Source organism: Desmodus rotundus, chromosome 2, assembly GCF_022682495.2.
Source record: "Desmodus rotundus isolate HL8 chromosome 2, HLdesRot8A.1, whole genome shotgun sequence".
NCBI lineage: Eukaryota > Metazoa > Chordata > Mammalia > Chiroptera > Phyllostomidae > Desmodus > Desmodus rotundus.
Window position 1 is genome coordinate 58,257,841 of NC_071388.1, and position 23,502 is coordinate 58,281,342.

A 23,502-nucleotide genomic window follows, 5' to 3' on the forward strand; every position below is an offset into this window, starting at 1 on the left:
TAGTGAAGTAATTACCACAAACTGCTCCCCACCAAAAAAACCTGCCAACATAATGTTCTTTCCTTCAGTGGAGTCATTTGTTTACTTATTGCGCAGGCCACTATCATTTCATCATCAGAATGTATAAGAAATGTTTGACTCTTAATTAAACTTACAGAATATAGCTGTATTTGGTAGCATGCTGAACAGTTTATACAAATAGGAAACTATGGGAGATAGGGCTGAAAAAAAATCTTCATCCCTTTTCCTTGTGTGACAATCTGAAGACCAAAAGAGTGTTTGGTTTATGAATTGGAAACATTTTAATTTCCAACAAGTGGCCGCTTAAAAGTATTTCTTAACCTCTCACCCTTAATACACTATGAATCATTGGGGGTTATTTAATTGTGAAAGTCTCAGTGCATGTACTACAAGATAACACCGCACATACATGGACTTTGGAGTCTGACAGACCTGGGCTGGAATTCTGGATGACCCACTTACTGACTGTGTGAACTTGTGCAAGTTTCATAACCTCTGTATATGCATCCCTTCGTGTGTAAATGTGACTAACAATACCTGCTTCATTAGATGAATGGGAGGTGTAAATTAACGTATGAAAAATGCTTATAACAGTGCCCGGTACACAGCAACCAGTCAACAGATGGTAGTAATTATTATTATTATTACAAAAACAAAACAAGCCCTTAAAATCATAAATAATATATTAGTGTCATCAAAATTATTAAACATTTCTATGATGAAATAAGAGATTGCCAAAATCATAAAGCAGCTTAAATATATGTAACTTTATAAATATTACACTTGCAGTTTCTTTCTAATAACCGTAAGATTTTAAGTTAGTTACATTTTTGTCTTAGAATGTTTTGGTTGAGATTTGGCATTTAAAGTAACAGAAAGAGGATTATTTGTTATGCATGTTCTAGTATACTGTAATGGTTTTGAAAAAAGTATGCATAGATAATAATAGAAAAAATCCCAATTTAATTGTTGCAATTTTCTTATAGTTATAGATGCAACTATTAGATGATTGAAAACATGAAGGGAATATAGAACACTTCTATGAGTACTCATCACTCCAGTAAGTTACAGCACCAAACCATGGAAGTCTTAAAAGAATTCATATAGGCTTACAACGTAATGGAAATGTTAGTGTTAGGGGAATCTGTAATAATTTGGAAATATTCGTCAACAAACCAAAACGATTTTGACTTTTGGAACCCTCCCATAGGTGTAGCCTGTACTCACACCTACAGAGACCACTAACTTGAGGCCCCACCACAAAAGCTGGTCAGCACTCCCATACATTTTACCATACTTTGGGAACATGGTTATCTTAAATATTCCTTATTACCTTATTGATCTTCACCTTGGCAGGTCTTTTAGAAATGTGATTAATACTTAAATGATTTAAATATTGGCAGCCATTTCTAGCACATATGAAATAATAATGGCCTTTTAGTTGTTTTCTTGGTTCTAAAGGAGCAAACTTGCTTATAATATTACTCATTTATAAATTTGTATCTCCTCAAAACCACTCTTCAATTGAAATTGTGGTTTCCTGTGTTATTCAGTTAATGCATTTCTCCAAGTCTGTAACTATAAGGATTGGTTACGATGTACCATGTTTCACAGAGGATGAAAAATCCTTACGGGAGCTATCTCCCTACTCCAGCAGTATTAAGGAGGTAGATCCCTGGGATAAAAATGATTTAAAAAATAGGTTTCATATTTGAAATTTCAAGGTAGCAGGGATTTTTCTTTTATAGCTTAATCATTGAGATTTTCCAAGGTAATACTTATAGGTGAAAGATTCGATTCAGGGACTAAAAAAAAAAAGCCATATAGCCTTTTATAGATCACATATTTTAAAATTGATTTTATTATTTTTTTATTATATATTTTTCATTTCCATTTATCCCCCTTATACCCTCTTCTACCTCCATCCACTCAGCCTCCCCCACAATTACCACACTGTTGTCCATACCCATGAGCCCTTTTTCTTTGTAACCTCTCCACCTCCCAAACCACCTAGCTACCCCCAGAGCTGTCAGCCTGCTATCTATGAGTCTGTCTCTATTTTCCTTGTTAGTTCAGTTTGTTCATTAGGTTCCACATATGAGTGAAATTATATTGTATTTGTCTTTATCTGGCTGGCTTATTTGTTCTCCTGGTCTATCCATGCTGTCACAAAGGGTAAGGTTTTTTTTTTATGGCCAAGTAGTATTCCTTGTGTAAATGTCCAATAGTTGGTTTTTTTTCTAAAGGACCTTAAAAAAAACCCCACACATTTATTTATTTTTAGACAGAGGGGATGGAAGGAAGAAGAGATGGAGAGAAACATCAATGTGTGAGAGATACATCAATACACTGCTCTTGTATACCTCCAGCTGGGGATCTGGCCTGCAACCCAGGCATGTGCCTTCACTGGGAATCAAACTAGTGACCTTTTGATTCGCAGGCCAGCACTAAGTCCACTGAGCTACACCAGTCAGGGCTTTTTTTTCCCTAAGACTTTTTTTTTTTTTTTAAAGATTTTATGTATTTAGAAAGAGGGGAAGGAAGGGAGAGAGGGAGAGAAACCCATAGTTGTTTTATTCACTTTCCCACTGATGGACACTGGATGCTTCCAAATCTTGGTTATTGTAAATAATCCCGCAACAAACATAGGCGTGCTTATATTCTTTCAAATTAGTGTTCTGTGTTTCTTCCCAGAATGTGGTAAATTCCCAGAAGTGAAGTCACTGGGTCATAAAGCAATTATTTTTAATTTTTTGAGGTAACTCCATACAACTTTCTACAGTGGCTGTAACAATCTGCATTCCCACCAACAGTGCACGAGGGTTCTGCTTTCTCCACATCTTCACCAACACGTTGTTTGTTGATTTATTGATGATAGCCATTTTGACAGGTGTGAAGTGATACCTCATTGTGGTTTTAATTTGCATTCCTCTGATGATTAGTGACATTGATCATCTTTTTTTATGTTTGTTGGCCATCTGTGTATCTTCTGTGGAGAAGTGTCTGTTCAGCCCCTTTGCTCATTCTTTAATTGGATTGTTTTTTTGGTGCTGAGTTTTATTAAGTTGTTGATGAATTTTGGATATTAACCCTTTATCAGATGTATTGGCAAATATGTTCTCCCATTCAATGGATTTTTTTTGTTGATGGTTTTCTTTGCTGTGCAAAAACTTTTTAGTTTGATGTAGTCCCATTTGTTTACTTTTCCTTTTGTTTCCCTTGCCTGAGGAGATATAGCAGAAAAAAATATTGCAATTTCTGAGATTTTACTGCCTATCTTTTCTTACAGGATTTTTATGGTTTGGAGTCTAACATTTAAGCCTAATTTAATCCACTTTGAATTTATTCTTGAGTGTGGCATCTGAAGGTGGTTTGTTTCACTTTTGTGGGCAATTCTGTCTAATTTTCCCAACACCATTTATTGAATAAACTATCTTTAGCCCATTGTATGTGCTTGCTGCCTCTGTCAAATATTAAGTATAAAAGTGTGGTTTTATTTCTGGTCTCTCTATTCGGTTCCATTGATCTATGTGTCTGTTTTTATGCCAGTACCATGCTATTTTAATTACTATGACCTTATAATATAGTTTGATATTAAGTAGTTTGATTCCTCAAACTTTGTTCTTTCTCAAGATCACTGTTTCTATTCAGGGCCTTTTGTGGTTCCATGTAAATTTTTGAAATATTTGTTCTAGTTCTGTGAAATACATCATTGGTATCTTGATAGAAATTGTGTTGAATTTATAGATTGCTTTGGGTAGTCCAGACATTTTAATGATGTTGATTCTTCCTATCCATGAACTTGGTATGTGCTTCCACTTATTTGTATCTTCATTTTCTTTCTTTGGCGTCCTACAGTTTTCTGAGAACAGGTCTTTTACATCCTTGGTTAAATTTATTCCTAGGTACTTTATTCTTTTTGAAGCAATTGTCAATGGGATTGTTTTCTTAATTTCCCTTTCTATAGGTCATTTTGGTATATAAAAATGCAACTGATTTGTTTACTAATTTTGTATCCTGCTACTGTACTGAATTCATTTATCAGTTCTAGTAGTTTCTTCATGGAATATTTAGGGTTCTCTATGTACAGTATCTTGTCATCTGCAAATAATGATAAGTTTACTTCTTCCTCTCCAATTTGGATGCCTTTTATTTCTTTTTGTTTGATTGCTGTGGCTAGGACTTCCAGTACTATGTTGAATAAGAGAGGTGAAAGCAGACATCCCTGTCAGGTTCCCATTCTTAAGGGGAATGTTTTTAGTTTTTGCCCATTGAGTGTGATGCTGGCAGTGGGTTTGTTATATATTATGGCCTTTATTATGTTTAAATTAGTTCCCGCTATTCCCACCTTACTGAGAGTTTTTATCATAAATGGGTGCTGGAGTTTATCAAATGTTTTCTTCTGCATGTATTGATAGGATCATGTGGTTTTTATCCTTTGTGTTGTTTATGTGGTTTATCACATATATTGATTTGTGAATGTTGTACCAACCTTGCATTCCTGGAGTAAATCCCACTTGATCATGGTGCATGATCTTTTTGATGTACTGCTTTATTTAGTTTTCTAATATTTTATTGAGGATTCTAGCATCTATGTTCATCAAGGATATTGGCCTATAATTCTTTTTTTTTTTTTTGTAGTGTCTTTATCTGGTTTTGGAATTTGGATAATGCTAGCCTCATAAAATGAATTTGAGAATCTTTCCTCTTGAATTTTTTGGAATATTACTTGAGGAAAGGTGTTAGTTCTCAGAATGGTTGATAAAATTCACCTGTGAAGTTATCTGGTCCCGAGCTTTTGTTGGCAGTTGATTGCTGTTGCAGTTTGACTAGGTGTAATGTGTCTATTCAGATTCTCTGATTCTTCCTGATTTATTTTTGGAAGATTGGATGTTTTTAGGAATTTATCTATTTCATCCAGGTTGTCCAGTCTGTTGGCATATAGTTGCTCATAGTATTTTCTTATAATCTTTTGTGTTTCTTTGGCGTCAGTTATTTCTCCTCTTTCATTTCTGATTTATTAGGGTCCTTTCTCTTTTTTTTTGTTGATGAGTCTGATTAAAGGTTTGTCAGCCTTGTTTATTTTTTCAAAGAACCAGCTCTTGGATTCATTGACCTTTTTTTTTTACACTATCTTGTTTATTCTGCGCTGACCTTTATTATTTCCTTCCTTGTACTGACTTTGGGCTTCGTTGTTCTTTTTAAAGTTCCTTTAAGTGTAAAGTTAGATTGTTTTTTCTTGTTTGTTGAGATAGGCCAAAATGCTATGAATTTCCCTCTTAGAACTGCTTTCCCTGTGTTTCACAGATTTGGGGTTGTTGTATTCTCATTTTTACTTCATTAATCTCATTGTTGACCCATTCATTGTTTGATAACATGTCATTTAGCTTCCATGTCTTTGTGTATTTTTCAGTTTCTTCCTGATTGATTTTTGGTTCCTAGCATTATGGTCAGAGAAGATGCTTGATATGATTTCAATCTTCTTAAGTTTTCTGAGACTCGTTTGGTGTCCTTACATATGGTCTATCCTAGAAAATGTTCTGTGTGTACCTGAAAATAATATATATACTGTTTTGGGGTGAAATGCTCTGAAGTTATCAATTAAATCCATCTGACTTCATGTGTTATTTAAGGCTGCCATTTTCTTGCTGATTTTGTCTGTAAGAGATCCATCCATCCATTGAAATCCCCTACTATCACTGTATTTCTGCCAGTCTTTCCTTTTATGACCATCAATATTTACTTTACATATTTAGGTGCTTATATGTTCAGTACATAAATATGTACTAGGGTTTTATTTTCTTGTTGGATTGTTCCCTTTAGCATTGTGTAGTGTCCTCTTTGTCTCTTACTATGGCCTTCGCTTTAAAGTCTGTTTTGTCAGATATAAGTATTGCTACCCCAGCTCTTTTTCCTTTTCCATTTGCATGAAATATCTTTTTCCCACCCTTTACTTTTAAGTCTGTATTTCGTTCTGAGGTGGGTCTCTTGGATATAGCATATATACGGATCTTGTTTTCCTAGCCGTTCAGCTGCCCTATGTCTTTTGATTGGAGCATTTAAGCCAATTACACAGAAAGTGCTTATTGATAGTATTTATTGCCATTTTATTTTTTAAAATTCTTCCCCTTTCTTCTTTTTCTTAAAGCAAGCCCTTTAAAATTTGTTGCAATACCGGTTTGGTGGTAACAAACTCCTTCAGCTTTTTTTTGGTCTGGGAAGCTCTTTATTTCTCCTTCAATTTTATTTTTATTTTTTTGTAAATATTTTATCTACTTTTAGAGAGAGGGGAAGGGAGGGAGAAAGAGGGAGAGAAAAACATCAGTGTGCAAGAGAAACATTGGTTGGTTGCCTCTTGCACTAGGACTGCAACCCAGGCATGTGCCCTGATGAGGAATTGAACCAATGACCCTGTGACTTACAGGCCAGTGCTCAATCCACTGAGCCACACCAACCAGGGCTCTTATTCAATTTTAAATGATAGCCTTGCTGGGTAAAGTTGCCTTGGCTGTTGGACCTTGCTTTTCATCACCTTGAATAATTCATGCCAATCCCTTCTGGCTTGAAATGTTTCTGTTGAGAAATCAGATGAGTCTTGTGAGACCTCCCTTGTAAGTAACTGCTTTTCTCTTGTGGCTTTAAAGGTTCTCTCATTGTCTTTAAGCTTTGCCATTTTAATTATTATGTGTCTTGGTTGGGCCTCTTTGGGTCTATGTTGTTTGGGACTGTCTGCATTTCCTGGACTTGTGTGTCTTTTTTCCTTCACCAGATTAGAGAAGTTTTCAGTCATTATTTCTTCAAATAGGTTCTCGATCCCTTGCTTACCATCGTCTCCTTCTGGTGTCCCCATGTTGCTATCCAGAGGTGGGCTTTATTTCTAATGTGCCACCCAAGGTTACCATGTGTGTGAGGTGGCCACTGAATTTAATTGTTCCCTGAGCTTTTTGGAATGAGTTGAAAGCAGGCACAATGGTCATTGCCACTACATAAAAAGCCACTGTTGACTCAAGACCATGTGTCATGTGACATGAGTGCCAGTTCCTTAAAAAACATGTAAGTACTCTTGAATTCCAGAAAGAGCTATGAATTAATAAACGTTCATGATTTAAAGGTGGTAAGTTCAACAATAATTACAAAGGGCACTAACATTAATATAAACACCATTTAGTGAACACCTATATGCCCTTCCCTTTGCTTGCATTATCTCATTTCATCCTCACAACCCTGCAAGGTATTTAGAATCTTTTCCCAGACAAAAGAACTGAATGTCAAAGGCTAAGTAACTTTCCAGGCACCACAAAACTGGCAAATAATGGAACAGAGATTTGAAGCTCATTGTGTCTCATTCCAAGTATTTTTATTCACCCGTATATATTTTAAAAATTTAGTATATTATGTTTCCATTTTTACTTAAGAGACTTTAAGAAATCTAAATAGTGAAATTTTGTGTCTGTGACATAGAATTTTTCAGAAGTTATATAAAACTAATGGAATTGTTTTTACCAAAATTTTGTGCAAAGGTAATCAAGGTAAACAAATCTGACATCTTTTAATTTATTTTAGGTAAAAGTTTATTTAAATTAAAACTTGTTTCCGTAAGTTGAAGTAGGTCCTCAATGTGACAGAAAACAAAAGGTGTTGCTTAAATATAGGTAAAACAAAAGGCATTTAAAATAACTGACCAAGGAAGATCCAACTTGAATAGTTTGAAAAGAACATTTCTCTCCATTTTTAAATAAATTTTATTTACTATTTCTTCTCATAGGAGATGAATATGATGTATGTGCCATTTGTTTGGATGAATATGAAGATGGAGATAAGCTCAGAATCCTTCCCTGTTCCCATGGTATGAATAATCACATATTGCTTTGAATTGACATAGTAAATTTATATTTAGGTTCAGTATTAGACGGGGAGACAGAAAATAGTTACTAGCACACCATAAGCCAGGTCCTGTACTAATTAGTGATCTCAGTCGTTATAGGATGGAGTTGTATTTATAAAAATTTACACACTTCATAATCATGGTAAAAAATTTTTTACGTTTGCAACCAGATTACAACCTAAAGATGTGTATTTTGCTTCAACAGCTTATCACTGCAAGTGTGTAGATCCTTGGCTAACTAAAACCAAAAAAACCTGCCCTGTCTGCAAGCAAAAAGTTGTTTCTTCTCAAGGTGATTCAGACTCTGACACAGACAGTAGTCAAGAAGAAAACGAAGTGTCAGAACATACCCCTCTACTTCGACCTTTGGCTTCTGTCAGCACCCAGTCATTTGGGGCTTTGTCAGAATCTCGCTCACATCAAAACCTGACAGAATCTTCAGACTATGAGGAAGATGACAATGAAGACACTGACAGTAGTGATGCAGAAAATGAGATTAACGAACACAGTGTTGTGGTTCAACTTCAGTCTAATGGTGAACGGGATTATAACATAGCAAATACTGTTTGACCCAATCAAAGGGTGATTGGGTTATTTCCCTTCAAAATGTTTATTTAGGTATATAATTTGATTTTTTTGCTCCCTTCACAGATTTCTGTAGAAATAACTTATTTTTTAGTATTCTACACTTTAATCTTACTGAAACCACTTTTAAAAAAAAATCTAGTGTTTATCTGGACTGTACTTCATTTTACTAATAAGTATTAACAGACTGTTGCTGTAACTCAAGCATCAAGTCAGCTCTTATTCTGGAATGAAATATAGCCAAAACATTAATTTTTTTTCTAAGTATAGCTTGCAATTAAGACCTAGATCACAGTATGCAAATTTTGTGTTTATACACAAAGTCAATGCTGTGGCCACCTAGCATGAGCTAAGCCAACTTCCATCTCCATAAAGTCACCTAGAGTTGTTGAGTTGGAATGTTTGATCTGATATTACCCTAAATTGCCATCATTAGGGAGGGGCAACAAGGTAATTTAGCATTTTTCCTCCTGTTGGCAGCACAGACTCAAAGCCATCTTTCTCCTTTCTATTCCCAAGTAGTCTTCTTACCCTGAAAGGAACCGTCTGTATTGGTACAGATTTCAAGTTTTAAGGTTTCTAATACTATAGTATTATGATGAAATTGATTCATCAGATAAAGTAATATGTCGCTGGACTTAAGTTACTGAATTTCAGTCTCCTTAAGGGTTTTGTATTGTGATCAAAGCAAAAAGGAAATGCTATACAAAAATACCAAACTTCAACTTTTAACACACAGATCATATACCTCTTAATAAAGAGCATCTTATGCTAATTAGCCCTGCTACTACACTATGTACAGAGGAAATTGTTCAAATACTGGATATGAAAATAATTGCTTATGTTTAACAGAACTAATGATCTATTTAAACAATGTATTATGAAAAGCTAAATTATATTATACATCATTGTAACTACATACAAAATATAGACTTAATGTATAATCAAAATGCTAAGAATTTTTATATGGCCTTGTATGAAGGGAGTTTGAATGTTAATAAACACATTTTCTACTTTAAGAACTTTGTTGTAATATGATATTACCCACATTAGCGTTATTCTTCCATACAGTGCTATACAGATGGAACAATTAAGGTAGTTTAGATCAGATAAACATACATCACCTTAGAATTTTATACAAGGTAACTAACTACTCACAAGCAATTAGGTAATTCCCCCAAAAGTTAAAACTGCAGCCAAAATCGTTCCAACAATAGTGTACATTTTGGTACCCTGTTGTAATTATAATACATCTTTACAGTAGATTGCTACACATCCTTGAAAGGATAAAGTATATATCTGCACTGACATGGTAAATTGTTAATGAACAGAAGCATATTAGAAAGTAGTGAGTATACTAGGGAGATAAGCCTGTTATAAGAAAAAAAAATAAATGTTAAAAGGAATGTAACACTTTTAGAGGGAATTTCATTTTCTGAACTGTTTTTTAGAGAAATTCTTATAAATAACCAAAAAATAGTTATTGCTGCTTATGAAAATAAAAGTTCAGCCCTGGTTGGTGTGGCTCAGTGGATTTAGTGCTGGCCTGCAAACCAAAAGGTCACTGGTTTGATTCCCAGCCAGGGCACATGCCTGGGTTGTAGGCCAGGTCCCCAGTTGGGTGCATGAGAAGCAACCAATCCATGTATCTCTTGCACATAGATGTTTCTCTCCCTCTTTCTCCGCCCTTCCCCCTCTCGAAAAATAAAAAAAAATCTTAAAAAAAAATAAAAGTTCAATTGTCTACTAGCTGATACCACCTCATTTCCATCTTTTAAAAATAAAACAAAGGCATGAGAAATAGAACAGTAGTTTACTATGATAGCAGAGCTTTGGAATTTGGTCATTTGTATTTCATTTAACCCAAGGTGTAGGGTATGAGGACAAAACACTGAACTCAGTGTGTGGCACATAAATACATGATAATAGCTTTCGTAGTTTTTAAGTAAAAACATCATACCTAAAACAAATTTTTTAAACAGGGAAAAGTCACTGTAACATATGAGATACCATTTCACTCAGTTCTTAATCCACAGTTCAGATCAAAGAACCTGCTTCCTTTAAGTTAGAAGCTTTTCTGAGGTAAAAATTACTTTTTAAAAAAACTCCAAACTGTTACTTTTAGTTGTAAAATTCATGAATTGTCTTAAGTAGCACTGTCTATGATTGGGCTAGTCCTGATATTCACTTGAAATCTTTTACAGTATCTTCATGGTATAACTAGGACATTAAATAAAATTGAAATCCAGTTTCTATTCAATACCTTCATAATTAAAGTTTTTTCTGTTATAAAAGGGCAGTCACCTGGAAACTTACCCCAGAGATAAATTTATCTTGATATTTTACCTTCATAAATACTATGTAAAATACATGTATATACTGTACATTATATTGTATTTACCGTATTTCACCATGTATAAATGCACTCCTGTGTACAATACACACCGGTTTTGTGCACATTATACACAGAGTTATTTTGCCCATTATCATACCCATGGTATGTAATCATTATACCCATGTATAATGCACCTTACTTTTCCCTCAAAAATTTGGGCAGAACAGTATGCATTATGCACAACAAAATATGGGTACACTATATCTAACATCTGCTTATATCCTCTTATTATTTAACATTTTCTTGTGTTATTCTTCAATGACTATTTTATCCTCTGGACAACCACTTATCCAACTCATAACCTTGAAAATTAAATTTTGTAGTTTTCCAAGTTTATTATAAGTAATGCTGTATGATGGATATTCCGGTATATGAATTTGCAGAGCTCCATTTCCTTAGGTTAAATTCCTAGAACTAAGCACAAAGCAAACGTGTGTTATCACAAGTGTTTTTCTAACGAAATTGTGGGTAGGGGACCAATGACTAGTTTCATTATTTACTATATTAATGATAACAGATGCCCGCTACCAACTTCTACTCATCTGTGCACACCCTCAACACACTCTCCCTCACCTACTTACATACAGGTTCATTCATTACGGATTGCACAATTCTGGTTGCTGCTTTCTAGTTAGTTACCCTAACAATTCTTTACAAGTGAAGTGTGAATGTGTATTACTGTAACATCTCAAATCATCACAACCCAATCACCAAATTTTCATTTCACCAACCTTTTGTTCCTAACAGGGATCTTAATGGGTTAGGAAGTTGAGGTTTTTATTCTTGTTTTACAATTTCTAAGGTATGCCCACCCAGCTACCAAAGTAACCCCAAATCCCTATCTTCCAAATTTCCAAATCCCTGTACATACAAATGCAGAACTACTGCCTGACAACAAATGCCAAAGAAAAAACTTTTATTTAGTTATGCACAGTAATTTAAGTAAGACAAAGAGATTAATTTTCATCCCTAATCCACTGTTTCTCAAAGGGTAGCACACGGGCTGCTTAAAAGTGATTCAGACTGACCCGCCAATTGTTTCTAAAGGATCTGCTAGGCTTATGGAATCTCCACCTCCAGGGTGAACTCCAGAGCCAAGAATCTGCATTATAACCAGATCCCCAGTTTCACTTAGACCCACCAACTTTTGAGCACCCCTGCTCTGAACTTCACTTGATAGTTCATGGTAATGATTTAACTAAATAGTCCTAAAGTAACATATTTACTAAACTTCAATATATCTCAGGGACCTTCTGACCTCTGGAATGAACTTGATTTACATAGCTATAGTTAACATGTCACTCCAAAGCTAGAAACTGCAAGAACTCCCAAATTATCTAATATGCTGCCTAAGGAATGTCTTCTCTTATGTGAGAGTCCCAAGTGGCTGACTTCAGCCTGCCAACATAGCCTAAAGTCATATGACAGTTCAACCCAGAAGAATTCACAATGCAAAAACCCTTGCTGGTACTAGGCTCCCTACTGCTCACTAGATTTCACATCTAGAGACCAGCAACAGAAGAAAAGTACTGCAGTGGTACCTTGGTACTTGCTGTTAATTCATTCTGGAACTTGTGACAAGTGCCGAAACCCACGAATACCGAAGGATGAAGCATTTTCTCTTGCAGGGCAGCATCGTGACTCATACAAATGCTAGCAAGTGTGACGAGTCCCAAAACACTTTTTTCTCATCAAAACGAAATGCGTACAGGGTTTGACGAGTTCTGAAACCAACAAGCACCGAGGTATGACTGTATTTACTTCCTAGCGGATACATTAATCTTCCTCTCGTAAGCTGTAGATAAGCCTGAGATGACTAGAAGCCATTTTAGTAAAACAAAACCCATTAAGAAGAAATTCCCTTTTATTTATTTTATAAATAAAATTCTCATTTATAAATACTGCAGGAACTGGAGTAGGCCATCAGCTGAATTTTTTAAAAAGATTTTATGCCTGCGGCAGTTTGGTTTATTCTGTACATTCCCATTGTGTCAAAAATTAACTGTAATAGTAAGCCAACAATTTATATAAACAACAGGAGTCTAGAGTATTTGGTTGGAATAAATTTATTTCATCTGTCTGTAAACAAGGTGTTTAATAGTTATGGCATTTTTTTAAATGCATATTAAATCAGATGAGTTAGACTGTATCCCAGATGTAACAAAGTGCAGGGAAAGAAAAGGACAAATCAGCAACAAGATTGTTTTTAAATCTGTACATTATCCACAAGGCCCAAACAATAGAAGCAAATACTAGAATGTCCCTAAAGTAGTGCCATTCAAAAGAAACCTTTAATAGGTCAGTTAAAATCCATCTCACAATAGCAACAGTTCATTTTAATAACAGTATGGCACAGAATACATATGAAAAAAATTCATCACAAGACAGCCAAGTCCACAATAATGCAACTTCATATAAAAACTTAAGCTGCAAATAAAAATTGGTCCTATGAAGAACAAACTGGACACACTCCAGATGGTTATGTTGGGATACCTAATGTCCATAATGGCAGCCTTTTACAATTTTACTACAGAGTAGAGTTGGTGTGCAAAGAAAAGGATAGGAACAAAAACCTAATCTATTGCAATGATGGAATGTCCCTGGGGATTCAATCAGTATAGTTACTGTGAGGTCATGGGAGGAAGTGCCTTTTACTTGTTTTGCAGTTACACTCTTCGTATGTCCTGTAGACACTATGAAAAAAGGTTTGTCTACTCACGTGCAACAATACTAAAAGCAAACTACTGCAGCTCTCAATAGTTCATCAACAAAAGGGATTATTATTTGGTTAAATAAACCAGGCACTGCATAAAATAAGATGGAAGCAAAAGAAATACCTTATGTGCAAAGGGAGGGGGTGAAAAAGAGAGGAGTGAAGGAAAGATGCATGCACTTTTTCCTCCCAACCATGCGCTACAAAAGGAAGACTAAATGAGCTAAGTAAATGCTCAAAGTGCTAAAAAGACATTGATCAAATTAGAGATTGTACACCGGCACCTTGCTTATATTAACTTATTTTAGTAATCAATATCCCATTAATTGCTAAACAAAGTGATGCCCAACTTGGCATGCCCCCTCCCCCCAAATTTCAAGGTATCATGCAAATCATTATTGTGCTGCAATTATGTTGCCAGATAAGGTTTGATTACATACAGTGGTTAACATACAAATGGATCCATTGGGCAAATAGGAATCATGACATTAGAAAATAGGTAAAGAAAAATTAGCTACCATATAATCTGGTAGCACTGTGACTATAATTGGGGTGGTGATGAAGACAGTTGCTAGGTAGATGGGGAGAGGCTGCTTACACATCAGACCGCCTCAGGTATAAAGCGAGTTCATATGCTTTCTTGTTAAGTGTGCCTCCGTGGACACCTTCCTTTCCCATGACTATAACCAATGCTGGAGTACACAAGGAAACAAAACAAAGTGAACAGAATTATTTAATGGGGGGAGGGCAAAAAGAAAGATACCTTTCCCCACCAACAGAGGGATACAAAGGAGACACAGGTTCATACCCCATCACCCTGCATTGCTAATAAAATTTCCAGAATTAAGACTCAAGCTTACAGCTAGGAAAGTTTAAGAGCAATTTTCCCCTAATACTTAACAGTCTGCCTAGCAGCTAGAACCCAGAGTCTCTCAAGTATTTTGCCATTGAGTATGCCTTCTTATTCAATCCGCCTCCATGGACCCCTTCTTTTCCCATTACAAAGACCAAGACTGAAAGAGAAAGAAGAAAAGTGTTTCAAAAGAAGTGTTAATCAAGAAAGTCACTTAAGTTTTAGCAGACAGAACCCCAATTAATAAGTGAACATTAAGTTAGTTTTCCATGAACTGTCAAGCACTGAAGTCAACTAGGACTCCAAAAAGGAGAATTTTCAAACTAATTATATGTGAAAAACTAACTCTTAACTGCATCTGGAAAGCCAATCAATGCAGCTGCAGTGCTCCATAAAAATATCTTTACATTAGCTGGGTGGTGGGGTGAAGGGGGAGAAGTGTGATAATTTATCTTCCATTCTAGGGCAAAAACTTCTGGTTAGTATGGCATACATATTAGACTGGCCCCAAAAATAAACTTAAAAAACTTATATGATTACTTTTAAAAATTCTCCCAATTTAACAGTCTGGATTAAGTATAAACTATTAAGTCTTACCAGTGAGGCTAAATGTGTCTTCCAGAGGAAAACCAAGACCAAATTTTCAAATAGCATTTTCAGTGCTATTCAGGAAAGGCCAAATTAAAAGTACTTAAGTGTTATGATTACTGATATCCTTACTGTTCTAGCTTTGTTTTTAATTGAGTGTAAAATCCTGAAACAGATTTACTATTTCCAACAACAGGTTCTTCTATGATGCAATTCAAAGATCTATCTCCAAAATGTATGTATGTCAGATTTTAAATTCACCACCACTAGATGTCAGCAGCGCTATATGGTATGGAAATCTCATTCTGGTTTTATGTTACATGGTTGATGCTTTTTAACATTTGAGCTCAGCTAATATTTAAAGAGATTTGTCTATTATTTCTATCACCTAATTTTCCTATAAAGAAATTCTCACACTCATGAGTTCACATTAGAGTAAGAGTAGCCATTAGGACAATCACAAGGAGTTAGGACCATTACAGTAAATTATGGCTCAGAGAAGCTTCAAGTTCCTTCGCATGGTAGATTTGGTCTTACTTATATGTGCCAAGTCTGCTGTATGAGATACACAAACCCTCCTTATTCACAAAATATTTACACAGGTTAGCACATTTAAATATACTTACAACTTAATTAATTGTCATAACAAACCTCATTTTTGAAAAAGTAGTGAGATGTATTCAGTGCAGTAAGATTTTCTGCAATGTGGACAATAGTTAGGAAACACCACAATTTCTTGATCAATTGTACAAACGAAACAAAATTTCCTATTTTTCAAATCTAAATCACAATCACTTAGTCTTTGAAAATATTTTAATAAAGGGACAACTTGCTCCAAAACCCTTACTCTAATCATTTCTCTCTTCCCCAGCAATGTTCCTAACAGAAAAAAATGAGTCAATGTTAATTTTTCCACTTTTATGCTGAGCAATGAAAGTTTAAAATGTAAGCAATAAAGAAAAGAAAGAGATCCAAAGGTCAAAGACATAAACTTTATGTCATAAAGGGACTAAAGTACCCAAACAATTAGAGTGATTTAACAATCTGGATACACCATAAGATTATACCATTGGACATGTCAAGCAGTTTAAGGGACAAATTTCGATTTTCAATTACTAAAGCCAAAACTGGAGAGTAGATACGAATATTCTATTTTAGAGTAAAGCCAGGATCTCAGAGGCTAGGCTGTATTTGCAGCTGCTCTATAGTAAGTAAATTTAAAGAAGTGCCTCCCTTCAGTGCTGGGCAGTTCACAAAAACCACCTTAATAGCCATTATGGACTAATACTTATTTAAAATGTTAAAGAAACCGCTTAACAAGTTGTAATGTGACATGCAACTTTTAACCAAAAGACTGCCCTGCTTACCTCTACCAGCTCTGCCCACTGCAACGTTGTATGTTGGCTCCCCACCTTGACTCTTTGTCCGGATGTCCATTGTGCAGTCACCATCGACGTATAGACTATCTCTGATCACTGAGCACTTCTTTGCTCCAAGAGTCAAACCGTTGGTAAAGAAACCTTCCCGGTCTTTTCCTACAATCATATCTATTTCTACTGGCTGCCCCCCAAAAAAGAAAAAGGAAAAAAAAACATCAAGTTACAGTTAATTCCTTCAGGTCTCAATATAACAGGAAAGACTGTGTGCCAAGTTTTTACTACCAGTGCAAGACATCAACATTTCAATAATATAAAATCAAGTTTTAGTCTTTTCTATAGAATCACTTACTCCTACATGATTACATGTTTTATATCAGTTAATTAGATTTCACAGTTCACACTGTAGTCTGCTAACTAAAGACCAAAACAAATTAGTTAAAAATCTCTAAACAGTTGGTAGTTGACATTAGAGAAACTACAAACTTAAGAGTTACTTATGAACTGCATCAAGTCAGGTGGGACCTGAATGCTTACGTAATGGTAAAGACTCACCTATAAACTAACGGCAACACTTGTCTATCACATTCAGTTACATTACAGTCAGTAATGTTGCATCCAAATTAAAGTTGTTTCAAAGTCTTCATGCTTAGTAGGTCTCTGTTCATGTCTACTCTGCTTCATATGGCTTGGCATCTCCCCACACTATGAACTTCAAAAACCCTAGACCTCAGTGCTTTCCCAAATTCGTATTTCCCTCCTATTTTTCCAGCCACTACTCCTTTTTCTCTCCAACTTCCCTTCCCCTCCCACCTCAGTAATCAGTTTTCATTTCGGCAAATGCAAAGAGGATTCTGTCGGTAGCACCGCAGCAGGCCATTGTAAAAGAACAGAGAAAATGGAGGGGGGCTTTGGAAAGAAACTGAGGTAGCCACCAGAACCGGAAAGGAGAAAACGTGCATTCCAACATTCCATGAATATGAAGGAAGGCGTCGCCCCCATCAGAACTGCAGAGTCATAGCAGGCCCCAGCCATTTCCAAGTACACTCCTGCAATCTTCCCAGCCAGACTGCGAGAACTCACACACAAAAAACAAGGAGACTCAAGAAAAAAAAAGTTGATCACCAGATGCCAATTCTCTGTAAGAACTGTAGTCCCCTGCGGTTATGGGAGACCTTAAAGTACTAGCATCAGGCACTGAGTTCCACACACTCGGATCTCAAACCATGTTTAGTAGTCTTAGCAGCACCCTAACAGGGGGCATGAATTTTGGCATTTGATAGGAAGAGAGCGTGAGGCTGAGAAATTAAGGGAATGGTCTTATATTTGACACAATCGTCACAATTTTAGAAGAAGCCTCGTGCAGAAAGAGACAAACCAATAAAGTAGCACTGAAGGCTTAGTAACAATTATTCCCCACTCATGTGGCAACCAAGTTAAAACCAGCAAGTCACAAAATCAGGAACTGTGAAGCATAAATCTGCATTAGTTCCTTACTACCATCAGGAAAGAGGGAGGGACTTGGAGAAGTGAAGTGTCCCTTTGGTGTTCACAGACTACAGAAAACCCCATAAAAGCATCCCTTTTTTTGGAGGTATGTTGCGTAATTGGGGATAACGGTATATCGATGAGTCTCCATAGTAGGAGGAGAGAAATCAATGGCAGTTCGCCATCTTGGAGAATTAAAAAAAAAAAAAATCCTATGGAGCCAGAGCTGAAGTCGAGATTCACGAATCCACCTACGTTGTAGACGCACATTCCTCGGAAGCCCCACAGGCCTGGACACCGGCAAACCTACGCAAAGTCGCTGCGAGGATCCCGGGGGCCGGGCAGCCGCCGCCTCCCACTGCCCGCGGTGCGGGAGGCGCGCTGTCTGTACGCGGGGCAAGCGGCAGCGCCGCCGCCGCCAGAGGACCCCCGCCTGGCCCGGCACCCCAGGCCCTCGCTTCCATCCCGGGACATGCAAAGCAAACCTCAGGGCTTCCAGGGTACCTGAGGCAGACGCACGAGGGGAAAAAAGGTGCCCCCCACCCGCCCCAGCTGGTGCGTGCCCCCTCCCCCAGCTTCATTCGGACTAGCCGTGTGAATGCGGGGAGCCGGGCCGCCGCCCCCGCCTGTCAGTGCAGCCCCGAGCAAGGGGGCGTCCCCGGGCCTCGGCCTCCCGGCCAGCCTGGCAGCCGCATCCTCGGCGCCGGCCGCCTGGCACACCTGCCGGCGCGGCCCTCTGTGCCCCCGGCCCGCGCTGCGGTGCCCCCACAGCCGGCCGGCACCGCTCCGGTCCGGGGACTGGAACCCGCGCCGCCCCCGGTCCTCACCGTAATGCTCTGGAAGACGCCCCCAGCCGTGGCTGCCCAGACGTATTTGGCGTCGCAGTAGCCGACAATGGCGGCCTCCTGGCAGCAGCCATCGCACATCAGGTTATCCACGTAGCTCTGCCAACCGGCCATCTTCGAGCCCTTCGCACTGCAGCGGGGACGGCGAGGAGCAGCAGGCGCAGCGGCGGCGGCTGTAGCGGGCGGCGGCGGAGGGGGGGAGGCGGGGCGGGGGCGGGGAGGAGGCGGCTCTGCGCAGGCACCGACCGCCCCCCTCCCCGAGGAGCTGCGGTGGGAGGACGCGGGGACGGCGGTGAGGGACTAGCCGCGAAGCGCGCGGACCGGGCTGCTCGCCCGCAGCCGCGGGGCTGACTAACCAGCTCCGGAAGGCTGAGGAGCAGCAATGCTGGCAGCAGCAGTGGCGCCAACTGCTTTCCACCGCGTCGCCCCCGGTTCTCTGCGGCCACGGAGGGACGTGCGCGCGTGCGTGCGATCCTTCCGCGAGGCCCCGACTCGGAGGGTCCCGGGAAGGGAGAGGGAGACTGAGGCGGGGGCGCGGAGGGATACCGCTCGGGGACAATCACTGCCACCACGTGCCGAGAGCGAAGTCCCGGCGCGACCGGTTGCGGAGGGTTGCCCAGCCTCCGACGCGGGGCCTGGGGAGAGGGCGTCTCCCCCGGTGCATTAGGCCCCCGTGGGATGGCGGTGTCTGGGAAGCCTCGGAGTCCCCGCGGCCGTGCAGTGATGCGCTTCTTTTGAGTGCTGTGGTTTGAAATGCGGTATTTTGAGCCTAGGTGTCGGATTGCAGAGTTACCCTGGTGACGGGATGCGGAGCGCTTACTCATGTACGTGGTGGGGGTGGCTGGTGACAGTCGCCCACTCTCATCTCAGGCGTCCCCAGTGGGACCCTCTTCCCTGGATCCGTCTGCCCCACGGCCACAAAGGTAGCGGAGCGGGCGTGCTCCTGCAGCCTGCAATCAGAGCAGGCGTCGGTGACTTACAGGAACGTTTCTGAGTTTTTCGGTCTTTCATTGTTGCCTCATTTGGTTATCAGGGACACCCGCAGTCTGTGGATTCTTTGAATAGAAGAACCCCTCCACCCTTCCCTCCTTAACGTTGCTAATCGTGTGTGGCTAAACTGCTTGTAAATTCCGAACAAAAAGCGACCTGTGTAAACTATTTTGTTAACTGGGAAAGTTATTGGTGGGTCGAAGAAATCGCTGAAGATACAAAGAATAAAAAAATCTAAGGAGTTCACTGAATGAACCCAGTAATATTTTTGCTCTCGAAGAATAAAATAATTTCGGGACCCAAACCTGAAAATGGCTTTAAAAAATTTACAAGGTAAACGATGGGAATAGTCCCTATGAATCTCGCATCCGCTTTAGTAACCTCTGGGTTCTATAACCAGACAAGGAATGAGATGTCCTACAATTCCAGTTTTAAGTGAGCAGAAATGATCTGCTTATCAAGAGAAAGAACAAAAAGCATTTAAAACGTCGAAAAGCGTATTTTCAACTTTAAAGTTATCGTTGTAAGGTCACGGTTTGTAACAGGAGAATTACACGAAGGTAGCTTAAGAAAGAAGAAAAAATGTTGCTAAGTAATCTAATTGGTTCTGAAGTTTTGAATTTTTTTTTCCAGCTGTTTGCTTTGAAATGGACAGCTATTCCTGAGTGAGGGACGCAGTAGGACCCCCCAAGTCAGGAACCTATCAGGAAGATACATTGTGTCAATGCTCAGATGATTTGGAAAACCAATGTGGTGTAAAATGCCTGCCCACAATTGTTTCATCTTTGCAAGGGGGCCTCCTACCTGATTTAGTTACACGTACTAGTTCTTTACTACTCTGCCTTTTTGTAGTGGTTGTTGATGGTTTTAATCCTTTAAATTTAGCAATTTATCACCTTAAAGGTTAATGTTACAGTGTGCTGATAACACGGATATGTTCACTTTGTGAGATCTTACCAAACTTTACAGTTAATGATTTGTGCTTTTGGTAAGTTTAAACAGTGAACACCAATAATGAGAAGAAAGAAAAATAATAAAATTATAATTTAAAGAAGTAAATTGAAATTCAGTTTTATTTATTAATCTGAAGTTTTTAAGATTTCATTTCTATACTGTTACCTTGTTATTGTTATATCAAAGAGCTGGATTCCATTGCATTCCAGTCTTGTTCTTTTATTAATTGTCTTTAAATAGAAAAAGTATTAAACCACCTGAATATTCTGAATATTCAGATCTCAAAAGATTCTAAAACACATCTATTGGGCAAAACATTTATAAGAATTTAAAATTTCTATCATTTTCTATATTTTTCAAAATGTAATAATACATTCTAAAATTACCATTTTACTTTCCCAACATAGTAAAATTTAAACAACTATGAAAAATATATTCTGTACAATAGACTAACTAGGTTTTACAGTTTAGGTTTTTAGATGATACACTCAAAGAGAGTCTCTGTTTTCATTATTGTGATAATATAATCCTGTGCCTATTTTCTTTAGAACCAGCTTCCTAACATTTTGCTTTATTTTCTATTTGTATACAAAGATCTGTTCCTATTTCATACAATTATTGCTTACCACACCATATTTCAAAAGGCTTAAATAAAGGTGGAATACAGTTTTAGGAGTAGCAATAAAAATGAAGTGCAAGGGAGTATCAATATGAGAAAAAGAATTACCAATTTGTATCTTTCTCACTTTTTTTTAAGGGTTCCTGATCTCTACAGTGTTAACAGCAATGGCTGGGCAGAAGCAGATACAGTTATCCAGAGTGATGTAGCCATTAACAATCAGTAATAGCACATTTAAATTTGGAGTGCATTTTGTGCATTTGTTTCAAAATTCTTGTATTCTTATTTTTGAAACAGGAACTATGTGGTAAATCAGATTCTTTAATGTATCAGTGGAGGATGCTTGAGCCATGTAAGTTCAAGAGTAAATCATTTGATGAGTAAATCATTTGGCATTTTAGCAAAATACAAAGAAACAAGAACTTAAGTTGTAATTGTTAAAATGTATTCAAACTAATAAACATTGGGGTAGGAACTAAACTATAGCATATAATTACCCAAAATATAGTAAATCCATAAGCCCACTATAACTAAGCCCACCATAAGCCCACTTTAACTAAGCCCACCCTCTGCCCTCAATTAACTAAATTTTTCACCTCCGTACTTCATTTTTGAAAAAAAGTTTTAATGATACAAATTCTTACAACAATCAAGAAAAACTTTAGAAATGGAGAAAAATCATATTTAATCCCACAAGCAATACAAATGTTATCTTGTGAATGTATTCACTCATACTTTCTCCTATTTTAAAATCATTTTTATTTTTCAATTATGGTTGACATACATTATTTTATTAGTTTCAGGTGTACACCCCAGTGATTAGACATTGCATAACTTACTAAGTAATCATCCTAATAAATCTCTACCCATCTGACACCATACATAGTTTTTAGAATATTATTAACTATATTCCCTATGCTGTACTTTACATCCCCATGACTATTCTGTAACAACCAATTTGTACTTTTTAATCCTTTCACCTTTTTTCACCCATGCCCCCAAACCCCCTCCCATCTGGCAACTGTCAAAATATTCTCTGTATCTATGATTCTGTTTTTGTTCTGCCTATTTCCTTATTTTGTTTTTTACATTCAATTGTTGATAGATATGTATTTATTAGCAGTTTTGTATTCACTCACTTTTATTTATGATTTTTACAGTAAAAAACAAGAAGTACCTTCAATTCTAGATTTGTCCATTTTACCTTGAAACTCTGATTTTTTGCCTTTTATACTATGAGATTATTTAATTAGGCACATACAAGTTAAAATTATTTTATTTTCTTTCTGATGATTTTAATCTTTATGTTAACTAGTGGCCCTCTTTATCACCAGTACTGCTTTTTGTCTTAAATCTGTTTTGTGAAAAATTAAAGTAACTGTGCCAGTTCTCTTTTTATTGATATTTAGCTGATATATCTTTTCTCTCTCCTTTCTCTTTCCCCTGTCCTCCCTCTCCTATCCCTCCTCTTTCTCCCCCTTTCTCTCTCTCTCTCCCCCAATCCTTTTCCTTTTTCTTTAATTTTAGATGTCTGTTGTAAACTTCATATAGCTAGATTTTGGCTTTTCAAGTAACAGGCAGTCTATCCTTTTTCATTCATGTGAAATTTATTATGTTCAATTTCTATTCTTTTAGTGTTACCTTTGAAATTTACCATGCATATGTAATAGACGAAGCTTTAAATTAATATCTTTTTTAAAAGATTTTATTTATTTATTTTTTAGAGAGAAGGGAAGGGAGGGAGAAAGAGAGGGAGAGAAGCATCAATGTGTGGTTGCCTCTCATGCATCCCCTACTGGGGACCTGGCCTGCAACCCAGGCATGTGCCCTGACTGGAAATTGAACCTGTGACCCTTTGGTTCACCGGCCTAGCTCAATCCACTGAGCTACACCAGCCAGGGCTTAAATTAATATCTTAAACTTTCCCTTCATACAATCCAAGGACCTTAGGACACTTTAAATCTGGTCACCCCTCTCCAGGCTATTATTTTACACAGGTGTTTGTTTATATGTATACATTTGCTATTTTATTTACTTACTGTTCCATCTCATATCTCAGACCATCATTCTATGATTCTTTCCTTCTTCCTAAACTAAATCTTTAGAAGTTATTTTAATGGTGGTCTCTTGGTGGTAAACTCTATTTTTGTTTATCTGAAAATGCTTTATGTCACTTTCATTCTTTAAAAG

At 37.7% G+C, this 23,502-nt stretch overlaps 2 protein-coding genes across 6 annotated transcripts in view; one reads left to right on the forward strand and one right to left on the reverse strand.

Moving 5' to 3' along the window:
* The window catches only part of RNF13 (ring finger protein 13), a 123,213-nt gene extending 112,681 nt beyond the window's left edge, over window positions 1-10,532 (forward strand). Inside the window, exons 8-9 of one of the 4 annotated variants that reach the window (XM_045192033.3) lie at window positions 7,787-7,867; window positions 8,112-10,518. In XM_045192033.3, coding sequence (XP_045047968.1) covers window positions 7,787-7,867; window positions 8,112-8,476 — 446 coding nt within the window. In that variant the 3' untranslated portion in view covers window positions 8,477-10,518. Of the gene's footprint in view, window positions 1-7,786; window positions 7,868-8,111 lie in introns of all 4 variants that reach the window. The other 3 variants (XM_024556299.4, XM_024556300.4, XM_045192034.3) reach the window with 3 other exon arrangements.
* Window positions 10,533-12,934: 2,402 nt separating this feature from the next.
* Window positions 12,935-19,116, reverse strand: PFN2 (profilin 2). Of its 2 annotated transcripts, none has more exons than XM_024556318.4 (3): window positions 18,732-19,116; window positions 16,408-16,600; window positions 12,935-14,612 (listed from the first exon to the last, which is right to left on the reverse strand). In XM_024556318.4, exons 1-3 carry the CDS (start codon window positions 18,861-18,863, stop codon window positions 14,515-14,517), a joined length of 423 nt encoding a protein of 140 aa, XP_024412086.1. In that variant the 5' UTR covers window positions 18,864-19,116; the 3' UTR covers window positions 12,935-14,514. The 2 variants fall into 2 exon arrangements, with proteins under 2 accessions (XP_024412086.1, XP_024412087.1); XM_024556319.4 differs by having other exon boundaries at window positions 12,935-14,291; window positions 18,732-18,953.
* Window positions 19,117-23,502: the final 4,386 nt, after the last annotated feature.

Coding starts and splice junctions, on each gene's coding strand:
- PFN2 (XM_024556318.4), bottom strand. CDS start 18,863: ATGGCCGGTTGGCAGAGCTACGTGGATAACCTGATGTGCGATGGCTGC. Junction 16,601..18,731: donor GCGTCTTCCAGAGCATTACG/GTGAGGACCGGG, acceptor TTTGGGGGGCAG/CCAGTAGAAATAGATATGAT. Junction 14,613..16,407: donor AGTGGGCAGAGCTGGTAGAG/GTAAGCAGGGCA, acceptor TTTCTCTTTCAG/TCTTGGTCTTTGTAATGGGA.